The sequence below is a fragment of the Schistocerca nitens genome, chromosome 5, assembly GCF_023898315.1.
Source record: "Schistocerca nitens isolate TAMUIC-IGC-003100 chromosome 5, iqSchNite1.1, whole genome shotgun sequence".
In the NCBI taxonomy this organism is placed as follows: domain Eukaryota; kingdom Metazoa; phylum Arthropoda; class Insecta; order Orthoptera; family Acrididae; genus Schistocerca; species Schistocerca nitens.
The window spans coordinates 418,892,310-418,909,524 of NC_064618.1; the positions used below are offsets into that span (position 1 = coordinate 418,892,310).

Here is a 17,215-nt window from a genome sequence, read left to right on the forward strand (position 1 = left end):
GAGATGCTTCCAACCCTGGCCCGGAATCCAATGACCATGCCGTTTTGTACGTCAGATACATCGTTCCGTCCCCATATTGCGACAAGGGCGATTTTCGCGTCCACCCGTCACGTTTTACATACCCTCTACTGCTAGTGCTGCCACCTGCCGTCTTTGAGTCGTCATTGCACACTGACATTGAACACAGGCGCTTACCACATTAATATGACAGGATAGTGAACAACTGGTGATTGGGTTCATTTTTTCACTGATATTTTGAATTCGCTCTACTAACACTAAAAGTAAACTGGGGAACATGTGAAGTCTGTGTAATCTGTCCAGAAGAATTTATTAAATTTATGGGTGCCAACACTCATGGACCGTTTCGCATTAAAATTTCTTTTGCTGTCTCAATCAAAGAAAATATAACTATGCTGTAGCACTTCCTTCTTTCCCAAGTGCCTCCTTGGATATGGCCTTGAAAGTAACAACTAATTTTGTACCATAGGTATTCGATGTTGTCAAGACACATACTTAGCATTTGTTAGCTGTTACTTTCATTAATAAACGTCATTAGATAGACAGTTTCTAAAACATGCCGCTACCACTGAGCAATCGGCATACTGGCCTTTCTTGGCAAATGAATCATGCCACAGTCCGTGGAACGGGAACTGCAGACAGATATCGGCCAAATACCTATTTTGCGATATCCGGTATTGCAACATTCGCCTTCCTGACAACTTTTACACTCATGATATGATAATGAGGCAAATCGTAGGGTAAAACTTTCGGCATATGTCGCAACTCTGATATAAATGAACTGTCATCGGCAGAATAGTGTTACTTTAGCAAACAGGTTCTTGCCGATTTGTTGGGAGCTTCTTCTGACTGAAAATGATTTTTGAAATACATCGCATAATTTTCTTCGTTTGCTGACCCTACTAAAAACAAAGAAATAAAAGAACACCAAACACCATTTTGCAGATTCATAACTATTGTACTACGCAATGAGGAAATGTACCACATTGAAATTACAATGAAATGAATACCCCTAGCTGCATATAGGCGTTGATGTAAGTCAACGGGGCAGTTGAAAATGTGTGCCCCGACCGGGACTCGAACCCTGGATCTCCTTCCAACATGGCAGAAGCTCTGTCCATCTTTCTTTTTCGTTATGGTTCGTTATATTTCGTCATAGCGGACGTCACATGGCATACGTTGAAGTTCGTTGTTGATCCTTTCACTCAGTTTTTTCTTTTTTTTATTACAGAAGCCAGCCAGCTCTCTGACCGAACACGCTGAGCTACCGTGCCAGCATACCGAGCCGAGGACACAGAGGATAGTGCGACTGCAGGGACTTATCTCTCGCACGTCTCCTGTGAGACCCACATTCGCAACTTATTGTCCCGCACTATATTCGTAGTGCCCTTGCCCATTATACTCATTACTCGGCGGGCCGGGGTGGCCAAGCGGTTAACGGCGCTACAGTTTGGAACCGCGCGGCCGCTCCGGTCGCAGGTTCGAATCCTGCCTCGGGCATGGATGTGTGTGATGTCCTTAGGTTAGTTAGGTTTAAGTAGTTCTAAGTTCTAGGGGACTGATGACCTTAGAAGTTAAGTCCCATAGTGCTCAGAGCCATTTGAACTCATTACTCGCGGCTTTACCGCCGATTCCCGCAAGAGTTCGGGCTCTGTTTGTGCATTCACACAGAAGAAGATGGTCAAATGACCGGTGAGCTTTAACTATATGAAGATGGTATCTGTTCTTTCCACAGGAACGCATACCTCTAGCCAGTCTTCTACTCACTCCTCGACTGGTGCGATGAGAGCAGATTATGCCTGCAGGCAAGTTATGGTAGTCTGCGCGTATGGCGTAGACATGGTGACCCCTGCCTCGGAGAATGCATTCGTTCACGACACACTGGCCCCACCCTGTGCCTTATTATCTGGGAAGCGATAAGCTACAACTCTCGTTCACCTTTGGTGTATCTGGAGGGAATGCTAGGCAGTGCTCTGTACGTGCAGAATGTTATTAGATCCGTTTTTTGCCGTTCTTGCAGGAACAAGGCAATGTGTTGTTCCAACAGGATAATACTCGCCCACATGCTGCCCGTTAAGCTCAACGCGTTCTGCAAGATATGCAGCAACTTACATGGCGAGCACGTTCCCATGACTTGTCTCCAATAGAGCACGTGCGGGATATGATGGGACGAGAAGCAATCGTACGAAACGTCAACCAACAACACTTACAGAACTGCGTGAAGGGATCGAACTGGCGTGACGTAATGTAACATGGGACAGTACTCGCCGTCTGTAGGATTGACTGGATACCAGAGTCAGCGTCCGCATTGCCTCCCGTGGGTGCTACCCTACGTACTAATAAGTATGTTTCAATATGAACCGGTACCTGCTACTTCAAGACGGCTATTGATCTGTAAATGTAATCATTTCATGTACTCCTGTTGCAACAATGAATCTTGAGTGAATTGGAAACCTCTAGAAGGGAGTACTAATTTTTTTTCGACAGTGTATGTGTGCACTTTGACAATTGATAATTGACACATCTCACCTGACAATACAGCGACGATTTTCGCCTTATTACACTAGCACTCCTGTGGTCAGCGTTATAAAACCGTTCATTAATTCCTTTATAGGCTGTGACTTGAGAGGGACTCATGGTGCTGGTATTTACTACTATAATTCTTTATTTGAAAGAAGTTCGGTATCTCACTTGCAGCTTAGGTAACGGGATTACTGTCAAATTGTGAAAAAATAAACAAAATTGATACATAAATGGCAAATTTCGCTCACCACACGATTAACATTACAAATGCTCCCATGAAGACAAAGGTAGTAATAGTGTTATTACACGTTGCAAATGTACCATCAGGCGCACATCGTACGATGAAAAAATGAAGAGTGGCATTAAATCCAAAGTGTCCACACAACCGACACCTCAAGTTCCCTTAGGAGGCAGAAAACAAGTGGATTCACCGGGCTAGTCACCCTAGTCCGCTCAATAAACATCATTTCTGAGTCAGTCTGGAACAGTACAGTCACGAAACACTGAAAACAGTGCTACAGCAGTACAAGTGGTACTTACGGTTGATGTCAAGGACGACCAATTTGGTGACAGGCGGTGCCATGTTGGTGTTGGACGCCTGGCAGATGAGACGGGAGTGCAGGTGCTGGCGGCCGATGTTGGGGAACGTCAGGTGGTTCACGGTCAGGCCGTCAGCCGGCCGCTGCTCGAACGAGTCGTCGATCACCGTGTTCTCCAGGAACCACGTCACTCGCGGCATCGGGCGGCCTGGGAAGATACAAGCAGGAGCGTCAGAGCGCGCAGGGGGTGAGGCGCATTACTTTACACTCTATCATTTTTTGGTTTCTGCAATGGTCATAAGTAGCACTGACAAGTTTATTTTTACCGTAATTTATCTCCTAGAAAAATACACTTGTAACTGTTAATGTTTCCACACCGTAATATACTTATGTCAATGGATGTTCACCTTTAAATGGTATTTCCTTAATGGAAGATGGACTCCTGAATTAGAGGCAGCCAACAGCTTGCCTCCTTTTCCTTAAAGTTCTCTGTCCTCTTTCTGTTACATTCACGAGATGCTTAGTCATATCCGGCTCAAGTTAATCACGTACATACCGTCAAATAACTAATTCCTAGCCCACAGGTGAAAACCCAAGTTCATATGCAGTTAATATATGTTAACTCACGACACAAGGGTAGCGCCTCTGAATAAACATGAAAACTCCCTGAGTCCCCGGTTCAAAACCAGACTCTGCATTAATTTGGAACAAGAACCTTGAGCAACGTCGTCCGAAGATTTCTGGTATAAGGAGTCACCCTCCTTATGCTAACAACAGTTCTTGGATGAATTCTCTATTGGCAGAATATACCGGATTGTTTTTTAAGTGAACACACCGCCATTTCACTGCAGTGTTGTTTATTTAACTATGACCTAGGTTTCGGCCTTTTATGCCATGTTCAAGTGATTAAGTTTATGTCATTAATATTTATTGCAGGACATCAAGTTCAAAATTGTCCATAAATTAAGAAAAATATTCGGTCCCCATGAAATGTCAGATGTGAAACCATCATCTTGTGGGGAACGAATATTTTCCTTCAAATTCAAATGGCTCTGAGCGCTATGGGATTTAACTTCTGAGGTCATCAGTCCCCTAGAACTTAGAACTACTTAAACATAACTAACCTAAGGACATCACACACATCCATGCCTGAGGCAGGATTCGAACCTGCGACCGTAGCGGCAGCGCGGTTCCTGACTGTAGCGCCTAGAACCGCCCGAATATTTTCCTTTATTTACGGCCAATTTTGTGCTTGATGTCGTGCAATATATGTTAATGACATACACTCAGTCACTTGAAAATGACATAAAAGGCCGAAACCTGGATCGTTATACAGTCAAACGGCGGTGTGTTCATTTAAAAATTATTGTATGACTGTTGCCTAGCAACATCAAAAAACTAATCCTGGTTTAGTATGACATTCTGACCTCCATTATGGGACTGTCAAGAGAGGGGTAACGACGAGGAAAGGATTCAATAACAAACGAATGAATAACATGCTTCGGTTCAGAGCGTGAAATGTGACGCGTTTCAACATGGTTGAGAAGATAGGAAACCTGGGAGGGGGAATCCAAAGGCAGAGTCTGTATATAATCGAGATGAGTGCAGTGAAATGGAAAGAAGACAAGGATTTGTAGTCAGATGAGTATAGGGTAATATCAACAGCTCCATAAATTGCTATAACGCCAGTAGTAATGAATAGGCAGGTGGGGAAGAGGCTGAGTTACTGTGAATAGTTTATTGATAGCAGTGTTCTCATCAAATTTGGCAGCGAACCATGGCCAATAACAATAGTTCAGGTATACGTGCTGACGTCGCAAGCAATAGATGAGGAAATACACAAAGTGTATGACGATAATGAACGGATAATCCAGTACGTAAAGGAAGATGAAAATCTAACAATCACGGGGACTGGAATGATATTGTAGCGGAAGAAGGAAGGCTTATGGGACATTACGAGCTTCGCAGTAGGAACGAATGAGGAGAAAGACTAACTGAGTTTAGCAATAAATTTCAGCTAGTAATAGCGAATAGTCTGTTTAAGAATCACAACAGAATACTTGAAAAAGGCAGGAAGATGCAGGAAAATTCCAGTCAGAATACGCCATGGTCAGGCAGAGACGCCGAAATCTGATTTTTGTTTGTAAGGCGTGCCAAGGAGCAGATACAGACTCAGGTAACAATGTGGTAGTGATGAAGGGTAGCCTGAAGTGTAAGAGACTAGTCAGGAAGGATCAATCCTCAAAGAAATGCTATATGGAAAGAGGGTACAGATACTGCGATAATGAATAGCTCACTAGGCAGTACCGTTGAAGAGGAATGGACATCTCTAAAAAGGATAATCACTGAAGCTGAACAAATGAACATAGGCAGAAAGATGGTAACTGCGAAGAAACCTTGGAAAACGGAATAAATATTTCAAAAATGGTTGCAGGAAAAATGTAAAGAAACGGAAAATGGAATGAACATCCGAAGGACCGTTTCAACACATAGAAAAGTATGTACAACCTTCGGTAAAATTAAAAGCACAGCATCAACAGTAAGAGAGCAATGGAAATTCCACTTTCAAACGCAGAAAAGAGAGCGGGTAGATGGAAAGAGTACAATGAAGTCCTCTACGAGCGGGAGAATTTCTCTTATGTAATTTAGGAAGCAACGATAAGAGATATGGGAGCCGTAGGTGAACCAGCATTAATGTCGGTGTCTAATAGAACTTTGAAAGAGTTGGATAGAAAACGTAACTTCGGAATTTCTAAAATAATTGGGCAAATCGGAAACCAAACGCTTATTCAAGACTGTGTGTGTAATTTATGTCTGTGTAGACATACCATCAGACTTTCCGAAAAATATTATGTACACAATCCAGATGATAGGAAATACTGGTAAGTGTAAGAACTACTGCACGTTCATGTTAACAGCTCATGCATCCAAGCTGATGATAAGAGTAATTTACAGAGAATGGAAAAGAGGATTTGTGGTTTGTTAGATGACGATCCGTTTGGATTCCGGAAAGGTAAAGACACGAGAGATTCAATGGTGACGTTAAGATTCGTAATGGAAACAATACCTAAAGAAGAAACTAGATTAGTTCATTGTATTCATCGACCTCTAAAAAGCATTCGACAATGTAAAATAATGCAAGATTTTCAAAATTCTGACAAAAGTAGTAACAGACTATACGGAAAGACGCGTAGTATACAATGTGTCCAAGAACGAAGAGGGTGCACTGAGACCGGAATACCTAGACATCAGCGCTCCTGTTAAAATGGGTGCAAGACTGACATGCAGTTTTCCGAATCAGTGCTCTATACTTGGAAGAAGCAATGACGGAAATATAAAGAAAGATCAAAGAGCGGGATAAAAATTGAACGTTTAAGCATATCCATAAGAAGATTTACTAATGAAATTGCTCTTCTTATGAAAGTGAAGAAGAATTACAGGGCGTGTTCAAACGAATGAAGTCTATTGAATACAGTATATAGACTGACCAGCCAGAATATTGTGACCACTGACCTAATATCGATATAAATCCGTTCACGCGATAGCAGCATCACCTGGCGAGGAATGACTGCTAGCCAGAAACATACACACTGCATGTAGTATCAGTGAGCGTGCTGTCCATGTTTAGAATGCGGAAGCCGCGCGACCTACACTCCTGGCCATTAAAACTGCTACACCAAGAATACTTGCAGATGATATTCATTGGACAAATATATTATACTAGAACTGGCATGTGATTACATTTTCACGCAATTTGGGTGCATAGAACCTGAGAAATCAGTACCCAGAACGACCACCTCTGTCCGTAATAATGGCCTTGAGACGCCTGCGCATTGAGTCAGAGCTTGGATGGCGTGTACAGGTACAGCTGCCCATGCAGCTTCAACACGATACCACAGTTCATCAATAGTAGTGACTGGCGTATTGTGACGAACCAGCTCCTCGGCCACCATTGACCAGACGTTTTCAGTTGGTGAGAGATCTGGAGAATGTGTTGGTGAGGGCAGCAGTCGAACATTTTCAGTATCCAGAAAGGCCCGTACAGGACCTGCAACATGCGGTCGTGCATTATCCTGCTGAAATGTAGGGTTTATCAGGGATCGAATGGAGGGCACAGCCACGGGTCGTAACACATCTGAAATGTAACGTCCACTGTTCAAAGTGCCATCAATGCGAACAAGAGGTGACCGAGACGTGTAACCAATGGCACCCCACACCACCACGCCGGGTGATACGCCAGTATGGCGATGATGAATACACGTTTCCAATGAGCGTTCACCGCGATGTCGCCAAACACGGATGCGACCATCATGATGCTGTAAACAGAACCTGGATTCATCCGAAAAAATGACGTTTTGCCAATCGTGCACCAAGGTTCGTCGTTGAGTACACTATCGCAGGCGCTCCTGTCTGTCATGCAGCGTCAAGGGTAACTGCAGCCATGGTCTCCGAGCTGATAGTCAATGCTGCTGGGAACGTCGTCGAACTGTTCGTGCAGATGGTTGTTGTCTTGCAAACGTCCCCATCTGTTGACCCAGGGATCGAGACGTGGCTGCACGATCCGCTACAGCCATGCGGATAAGATGCCTGTCATCTCGACTGCTAGTGATACGAGGCCATTGGGATCCAGCAGGGCGTTCCGTATTACCCTCCTGAACCCACCGATTCCGTATTCAGCTAACAGTCCTTGGATCTCGACCAACGCGGGCAGCAATGTCGAGATACGATAAACCGCAATCGCGATAGGCTACAATCCGCCCTTTATCAAAGTCGGAAACGTGATGGTACGTATTTCTCCTCCTTACACGACACATCACAACAACGTTTCACCAGGCAACGCTGGTCAACTGCTGTTTGTGTATGAGAAATGGGTTGGAAACTTTCCTCATGTCAGCACGTTGTAGGTGTCGCCACTGGCGCCAACCTTGTGTGAATGCTCTGAAAAGCTAATCATTTGCCTATCACAGCATCCTCTTCCTGTCGGTTAAATTTCGCGTCTGTAGCACATCATCTTCGTAGTGAAGCAATTTTAATGGCCAGTAGTGTATCTGAGTTTGACCGAGGCAGGTTTCTGAGAGCTCGGAGGCTCGGAGGGAGCATTTTCGAAACTGCACGACTTGTCGGCTGTTCGATGAATGCGGTGATGGCTGACTGCAACGTGTGGTGAAACTAAGGTGAAACCACGTCCAGACACCGTTGGGTTGGGCGGCCACCACTCGTTACAGATATTGGACGTCGTAGGCCGGGCAGACCGGTAAAAAGAGGACAGGCGGCGAACTGGGGCGGAACTAACATTACACTTTAATGCTGGTCAGAGTACAAGTGTCCCTGAACTCACAGAGTCCCGAACACTCCTAATGATGCGCACTGGACGTTGGCAGAATGGCAGAGCGTTGCATGCTCTGATGAATCTCGATACCTTCTTCATCATGCCGATGGGAAGGCGCGAATAAGTCGTTTTCCAGGGTAACATCTCCTTGAAACCTGTATTGCGGGACGGAGAGAACCTGGAATGTGATTGAACGTGGCGTCAGAGCTCATAACCCCCTCATCGGAATTTACTGGAATTAAATGTGTGTGCAGATGTGGTGCCACCTCCCTCCATCGACTTACCAAGCCTCATTGATTCCATGTTCCATGCTACGACGCATCGCCACTGTTATTCGTTCCAAAAGTCGACATACCGGTGCTAGAAAGGTGGTTGTAATGCTCTGGTTGATCAGTGTAAATTGAGAGCAAGCCGAAAATAGACGGAAGTAATGAGGAGTGGCAGAAATGAGATTAGCGATAAACTTAACATTAAAATTAGGTTTTATGAAGTATACAAAGTTAAAGAATTCTTCTACCTTGGAAGGCAAAAACACATGACGGACGAAGCAGGAAGGATATAAAAAGCGGATTAGCACAGACAAAGAGTTCTTCCCAGGGCAAGAGACGTCTGCTGTTATCAAATTTCGGCCTTTATGTGAGGAAGAAATTTCTGAGAATATACATCTGGAGTATAGCGTTTTATGGTAGTGAATAATGTACTATAGGAAATCTGGAGAATAACTGAATCTAAACTCTTGAGCTGCGGTACTGCATTAGGGTGTTTACAATTAGGTGGACTGACAAGTAATGAGGAACTCCGCAAAGTAGACGCTTCCATGGTCCTGGAAAGAGCCATGGACAGTAAAGACCGCTGGAAAAGACAGACTGGAGTATGTCGAAAAAAAAATGAGAACGTAGTGTGCCAATGCTATTATGAGATGATGAGGTTGACACAGAGGAGTAATTAGTGTTGACTACATCAAACGAGCCAAACTGATGACTAAAAAAGAAAAGTATGTCTTCCATCATTCGTTTTGCGAGGGCCCGATGTAAGAGCCTCATGTGATCTTCGTATACAAACAAAATAAACAAATTATTTCGTAAGTAAACGCCAGGTTGAGATTTCAGACAAATGGCAGTATCGAGAATAGCTACGTAGGATAGAATTGGAGGCACGAGGAACAAGGGAGAACTCACCTTTTTCCATTCACAGCATCCCATGACATTAAAGCTTATACTACTGAGCTAATTCCTGCATGGGTACTGGGTGAGGTGACTCTTGAAGTTAAAAGGTCGCATAACTTGAAACTAGTTCAATTATTTACATGAAATTTACAGCGAGTTTATGGAGGACTGCAATATAGTTTCATGATACTCTAATGGTTTTCTTGGGGACAATGCAGAGGCCAGAAGCGTCAACAGATGTTAAAACCGTAAATCTGGGATTCTCTTGAAGAAAATCGTCGTGCGACATGCGAATAGCTTTGTTAAATCACAGTAAATACAGTAATGTTAGTATTACAGTCTGAGAATTTACTTAAGCAGAAGAAATATTTCTACGAACTGGATCCCCACATATATAACAGCTAAGCAGGAGATAAAATAATGATCTTTATTACATTCCTCGGCCCAATCGATGAAAATGGTGAACGCAGGAGACACACAACCATGAACTCTACATTCATGTAGGAAAGATGACAGACACCATTGGTAAGAGTTGAATTTCTTACCAAGACCGTATTGCGTGTAGCAGTCGCATAGGGTTGAGCAATCGGATGTTACGTTACTTTCTCAACAAGGAAACCAAAGGGGTGTCGGTCTCAGAGTAACAAAAAGGCTTGAAAAGAGTGGGTTTAAGTCAAGTAAAGCTCCGCTTTCTGGCCTGATGGGACAATCGGAACCGTCTCACATTCTGCCGATGCCATCGCTGGATGAGGTTTGCAGGGGCGTGGTTTCAGCTCATCGCTCTCCTCTGCACTGGCTGCTTCCTTGGCCTAGGAGCCGCTACATCTATCGTACTCACTATCCTCCGTTTCCTTAAAGTGTCAGTATGTTATGTATGGCATAATGATACTCAAAATTTGTAATTTGTAACGAACCTTGTCTGACTAATTAAGGTGACTATGTCACAACCCTTAATTTTAATGAATGATTCTTATATGTTACTTACGTTGTTGCGAAAGTTATTTGTGTTTTAATTTACAATCGCCCTGTGACGAGCCTAGTTGCAAGCTAGCAAGCATGCTGCCTATATACAGCGACAACTTTTCTGTGATAAGGGGTTCGCTTCCTGCTATCTTCTATCTTCTACGTGAGAACTATTTGGTGAATATAACACTAATTCAGTTGTTTTAATTTGGGTATCGACATATAAAATGGCGTTCAATTTCAGCCATAAGGGTATATCAAAGATTCGTCTGTTCCAAATATAATATGCCTTTCATCGAAATTTTGTTTCAGTTTCCTGATGCACTCGCAGCTTGACTCTGACATTCTGTAGAGGAAATATCGATAGCTTTTTGTGGTATGAGCAAGAGAGTGGCTTTATGCAACCAGTAATTAAGCGACTCGTTCCATTAATTACGACATGGAATTAATTTTTTAAAAACATTCGTTTAAAACGTGACAGACGTATTCAAATAATGAAAAACTCTTTCCTATTGTGTTTTGAAAGACGGTTTTCACCTCGTTCCTCTTTCGTTATGCGTCGTGATTCCGTACTATCATCTTCCGCAGCAAAATTATTTGATTTTAAACTCTTATTAATTTTGAAGGCTCAACTATGATGAAAGGCGCAGACTTTCATCGTGCATTATGCGTATAGTTTGTTGCACTATGTTGGCAGAGTTTATCCGAGTTCAGTTTCTACAGGTAGTAGCGAGAGTAGGCTCAAATGTATAAAGAAAGTGAGTGACTACATGAAATATTTGCTGATAATTTCTTTGCAGATTGGACAATGTTGGTGTTATCCCAAGGTCTTCTCGGCCCACCTTTGGTCTTTTTATCATTAGGCAAACGTAGGAAATTCTATTTAAAACTTTCTGAATAACAATGAACCAAATCATTGTCAAGAAAGTTACTGTTCTGTATGCGAACATTGTAATCCATAGTGTCTTAGATTGCAGACATATACAAACCCTTGTTTACGGAAAACTGATTTCTTCTGTAAAAGTTCCTATAAATGTCCGTCAAGTTGACATAATAACATGTAAATATGAACAGTTTATTCTATACAACGCAGCATACACACACCGTCGTACAATTTGTCAAGAATCAGTAGAGATACCACTGGATATGAGGCTTCATTCACTTTTTATCTGATGAAGAACTAAGTACAATAAATGCAACTGCAAGAGTATTGAACAGTTTTGAAATAAAGAAATGTAGCAGAAGCAAATAGGATGGCTCCTATCTATCTAGAGAAATAACACTATATTATGAAGTTCTATCTTTTTTTTTTCTGATAGCATTTTGTAGTGAGCCGTCGTTAATAAGTGAGTGCTAACAAAATTTTCTCCAATCATGTACTGTTAATTTTTCTTTCCGTAAGATGGCAACATTTGTCATGACTTCACACGGTGGTAACATATTTACACTGAGATGATTGTTCGTTTGAAACACTGTTTTCTCCGAAAAAAAAAGCACTTAATTTATTCTTTGTTTCTAGCACGCACCTCTAACACTTTAGCCTTAGAGGAACTTTCGTTAATGTATCTTTTTTCTCCATTTGTAAGAAACAGACGTTACCAATCAGGAGTGCACACAAGATGTGCTGCTTTTCTTTTTTTTTTTTTATTGTAGGGGAGACTAAGTCGTCACGATTTATGATTTTTAATTTTTGAGGATGCAGTATTAACAGTTTCCCTTTCTAACACTGGTGTGTTTCGTAATATGTATCCCTGGCTATATTGCTTCACAAATTTGAAGCCATAGCAACATTTCGGTTTTCCTGAAAATGATTCTGTAGGAGTAAATTTCTGTGACAACCTGTCATTACTTTCACAGTGTCACAGACACTCGCGGCATTTAGACGAGAAAAAATTCTTTGTCGAAAAATGTTGTATAAATTTAGAAAAGACAAACATTGATATTTAAAAAGCAGTAGTAAATATTTCGTTCTAATTTAAAGACCGATTTAGATACTTAAATAGTAATTTCAGTAAATATTTATGAAACTGTCTCATATTAGCTTAATCCTTTCGAGCTGATTCTCAAAATTTTTGTATGTGCAAATGCTATTTGGCTTGATCTACATAATTCGTGAGCCTACTTGTTACTTTGTGTACAGTGGCTCCATTGGTTCTTAGTTTTACTGTTACAATAGGTTCAACGTTACTGTAGCTCTGAAGTAACGTCCGTTCCGTCCATATGCGAAACTTCGTGATGCTCACTTATTCGCTTGAAACTAGAAACTCGTGCTAACAGGTTGCCTCTGAATTTCTTAATGAAAGAGTTGGGTGTCTTTTCTTTTGCTTTTTTTTTAATCAGCGAGCCAGTCATCTTTGGTATACGCACATTATCCTGTCGAGATTTAATTGTATTTTCCATATAGAGATCATAAGCCGAAATTTTGATTTATTTTGGCGTTACACCAGCTATTGAAGAACCTGTTGCTTAAAGTCCTTAACGTCGTCATCAGAATAAAAGTTTTTTATCTGGAAAATAAACAGTGATGTGGAAGACCGAAATGTCTTTCCATCGTCAGTTTCGTTTAGAAAATTTTCCTACAATCGATAATTATCAATTTTCCTACAATCGATAATTGGTTTGATAACTGCAGCCTTACGAATTGCTAATCCCTCATTTTCCACCTTTCTCATTACTACCAACAAGATGTCTCGATAACATTTCCCTCGTTTTACTTTTTTTTAATTTCTTAGTAGCATTTCCTGAAAGAAGAGGAAAAACTACTCTAAAAGTTTTTGTGACAGCCAACACCGAAGAGCCATTTCATATAAAACCTGAGATACTACTGTCAAAGTTGATACAGAATAACATTTTGCAACTTTTACAAGATAGCAGAAAATTCTTGGGATTGATTACAGAATGTATAATGGGAGATAAGTATAAGAATAAATGAATACATACAGGTGCAAAAACGCAGAGCTAAAAATAAAATACAGAAAACTGTTGACTGGAAATAAAGACTGCGAGCACCGCACGTAGAATATTTTAATCGTAATGTCTGATCTGTTTAAAGCAGGGGTATTCAATCTTTCTTACTTCCCACCAGCTTTTATATCTCTTCTTCTAACCGTCCATCAGTTCCACAGCAATGGTTATTCAAAAATTAGGGAATTATAAAAATCGTAAAGCAGAGTTACAGCGGGTCAAAAAATGGGAAAAAACTTTCAATAGTCAAGTCTTTACTGTTGACAACCGGTTTCGACAGTTGTAAATATCACTTTGATGCGTTCAAAATATTTTTTGCCGTTTTGAATTAGTACCTCATGCCGTGTTATTATTATGGTGGATAAAATGCAACTCATAACATATAAGTCTGTCAAAAATAAAACCTTTTACATTTAAAAGGACGTAGCGCAATTGTGCACGTATGCATGTTCGTATACGTTGTACTGACAAAGTTTTTGGCACCATGTACTGAGCTCTAATAATATGATTGCTACACTTAAAAGACAAATTGAATACGAATCTCTAGAACCTCTCGCTTGTAGCCTTTCCCTGTGAGCGCTTTGGAGCAATGAAAGCCTGGTAAGGCTTCCCAACCCCTGAATCAGCCAACGGCTGTGTTTTCTCAGTCGGAGAGGGAGATGAGCGAGCAGCCATTATTTTCGGCAACGCACGCGTGTAAATAGCTGCAAGGGCTACATCTACATCTACATCTACATCTATACTCCGCGAGCCACCTTACGGTGTGTGGCGGAGGGTACTTATTGTACCACTATCTGATCCCCCCTTCCCTGTTCCATTCACGAATTGTGCGTGGGAAGAACGACTGCTTGTAAGTCTCCGTATTTGCTCTAATTTCTCGGATCTTTTCGTTGTGATCATTACGCGAGATATATGTGGGCGGTAGTAATATGTTGCCCATCTCTTCCCGGAATGTGCTCTCTCGTAATTTCGATAATAAACCTCTCCGTATTGCATAACGCCTTTCTTGAAGTGTCCGCCACTGGAGCTTGTTCAGCATCTCCGTAACGCTCTCGCGCTGACTAAATGTCCCCATGACGAATCGCGCTGCTTTTCGCTGGATCATGTCTATCTCTTCTATTAATCCAACCTGGTAAGGGTCCCATACTGATGAGCAATACTCAAGAATCGGACGAACAAGCGTTTTGTAAGCTACTTCTTTCGTCGATGAGTCACATTTTCTTAGAATTCTTCCTATGAATCTCAACCTGGCGCCTGCTTTTCCCACTATTTGTTTTATGTGATCATTCCACTTCAGATCGCTCCGGATAGTAACTCCTAAGTATTTTACGGTCGTTACCGCTTCCAATGATTTACCACCTATGGCATAATCGTACTGGAATGGATTTCTGCCCCTATGTATGCGCATTATATTACATTTATCTACGTTTAGGGAAAGCTGCCAGCTGTCGCACCATTCATTAATCCTCTGCAGGTCTTCCTGGAGTACGTACGAGTCTTCTGATGTTGCTACTTTCTTGTAGACAACCGTGTCATCTGCAAATAGCCTCACGGAGCTACCGATGTTGTCAACTAAGTCATTTATGTATATTGTAAACAATAAAGGTCCTATCACGCTTCCTTGCGGTACTCCCGAAATTACCTCTACATCTGCAGATTTTGAACCGTTAAGAATGACATGTTGTGTTCTTTCTTCTAGGAAATCCTGAATCCAATCACAAACCTGGTCCAATATTCCGTAAGCACGTATTTTTTTCACTAAACGTAAGTGCGGAACCGTATCAAATGCCTTCCTGAAGTCCAGGAATACGGCATCAATCTGCTCGCCAGTGTCTACGGCACTGTGAATTTCTTGGGCAAATAGGGCGAGCTGGGTTTCACATGATCTCTGTTTGCGGAATCCATGTTGGTTATGATGAAGGAGATTTGTATTATCTAAGAACGTCATAATACGAGAACACAAAACATGTTCCATTATTCTACAACAGATTGACGTAAGTGAAATAGGCCTATAATTATTCGCATCTGATTTATGACCCTTCTTGAAAATGGGAACGACCTGTGCTTTCTTCCAGTCGCTAGGTACTTTACGTTCTTCCAGAGATCTACGATAAATTGCTGATAGAAAGGGGGCAAGTTCTTTAGCATAATCACTGTAGAATCTTAAGGGTATCTCGTCTGGTCCGGATGCTTTTCCGCTACTAAGTGATAGCAGTTGTTTTTCAATTCCGATATCGTTTATTTCAATATTTTCCATTTTGGCGTCCGTGCGACGGCTGAAGTCAGGGACCGTGTTACGATTTTCCGCAGTGAAACAGTTTCGGAACACTGAATTCAGTATTTCTGCCTTTCTTCGGTCGTCCTCTGTTTCGGTGCCATCGTGGTCAACGAGTGACTGAATAGGGGATTTAGATCCGCTTACCGATTTTACATATGACCAAAACTTTTTAGGGTTCTTGTTTAGATTGTTTGCCAATGTTTTATGTTCGAATTCGTTGAATGCTTCTCTCATTGCTCTCTTTACGCTCTTTTTCGCTTCGTTCAGCTTTTCCTTATCAGCTATGATTCGACTTCTCTTAAACCTATGGTGAAGCTTTCTTTGTTTCCGTAGTACCTTTCGTACATGATTGTTATACCACGGTGGATCTTTCCCCTCGCTTTGGACCTTAGTCGGTACGAACTTATCTAAGGCGTACTGGACGATGTTTCTGAATTTTTTCCATTTTTGTTCCACATCCTCTTCCTCAGAAATGAACGTTTGATGGTGGTCACTCAGATATTCTGCGATTTGTGCCCTATCACTCTTGTTAAGCAAATAGATTTTCCTTCCTTTCTTGGCATTTCTTATTACACTTGTAGTCATTGATGCAACCACTGACTTATGATCACTGATACCCTCTTCTACATTCACGGAGTCGAAAAGTTCCGGTCTATTTGTTGCTATGAGGTCTAAAACGTTAGCTTCACGAGTTGGTTCTCTAACTATCTGCTCGAAGTAATTCTCGGACAAGGCAGTCAGGATAATGTCACAAGAGTCTCTGTCCCTGGCTCCAGTTCTGATTGTGTGACTATCCCATTCTATACCTGGTAGATTGAAGTCTCCCCCTATTACAATAGTATGATCACGAAACTTCTTCACGACGTTCTGCAGGTTCTCTCTGAGGCGCTCAACTACTACGGTTGCTGATGCAGGTGGCCTATAGAAGCATCCGACTATCATATCTGACCCACCTTTGATACTTAACTTAACCCAGATTATTTCACATTCGCATTCGCTAATAACTTCACTGGATATTATTGAATTCTTTACTGCTATAAATACTCCTCCACCATTGGCGTTTATCCTATCCTTGCGGTATATATTCCATTCTATGTCTAGGATTTCGTTACTGTTCACTTCCGGTTTTAACCAACTTTCCGTTCCTAATACTATATGCGCACTATTTCCTTCAATAAGAGATACTAATTCAGGAACCTTGCCCTGGATACTCCTGCAGTTTACCAATATTACGTTAACTTTTCCTGTTTTTGGTCTCTGAGGACGGACGTTCTTTATCAACGATGATAATGTTCTCTCTGGTAAGCCGTCAGGTATTTTATCGTTTCGCCCAAGGGGGGGTCCCTCTAACCTAAAAAACCCCCGTGTGCACGCCACACGTACTCTGCTACCCTAGTAGCTGCTTCCGGTGTGTAGTGCACGCCTGACCTGTCTA

The 17,215-nt window shown here is 41.9% G+C and overlaps 1 protein-coding gene across 3 annotated transcripts in view; it reads right to left on the reverse strand.

Moving 5' to 3' along the window:
* Positions 1–17,215, reverse strand: part of LOC126259558 (neural cell adhesion molecule 2) — a 623,716-nt gene that overhangs the window by 352,643 nt on the left and 253,858 nt on the right. For all 3 annotated transcript variants that reach the window (XM_049956450.1, XM_049956452.1, XM_049956451.1), the window contains exon 4: positions 3,082–3,288. In XM_049956450.1, the coding sequence (XP_049812407.1) occupies positions 3,082–3,288 (207 nt within the window). The remainder of the gene's footprint in view (positions 1–3,081; positions 3,289–17,215) is intronic.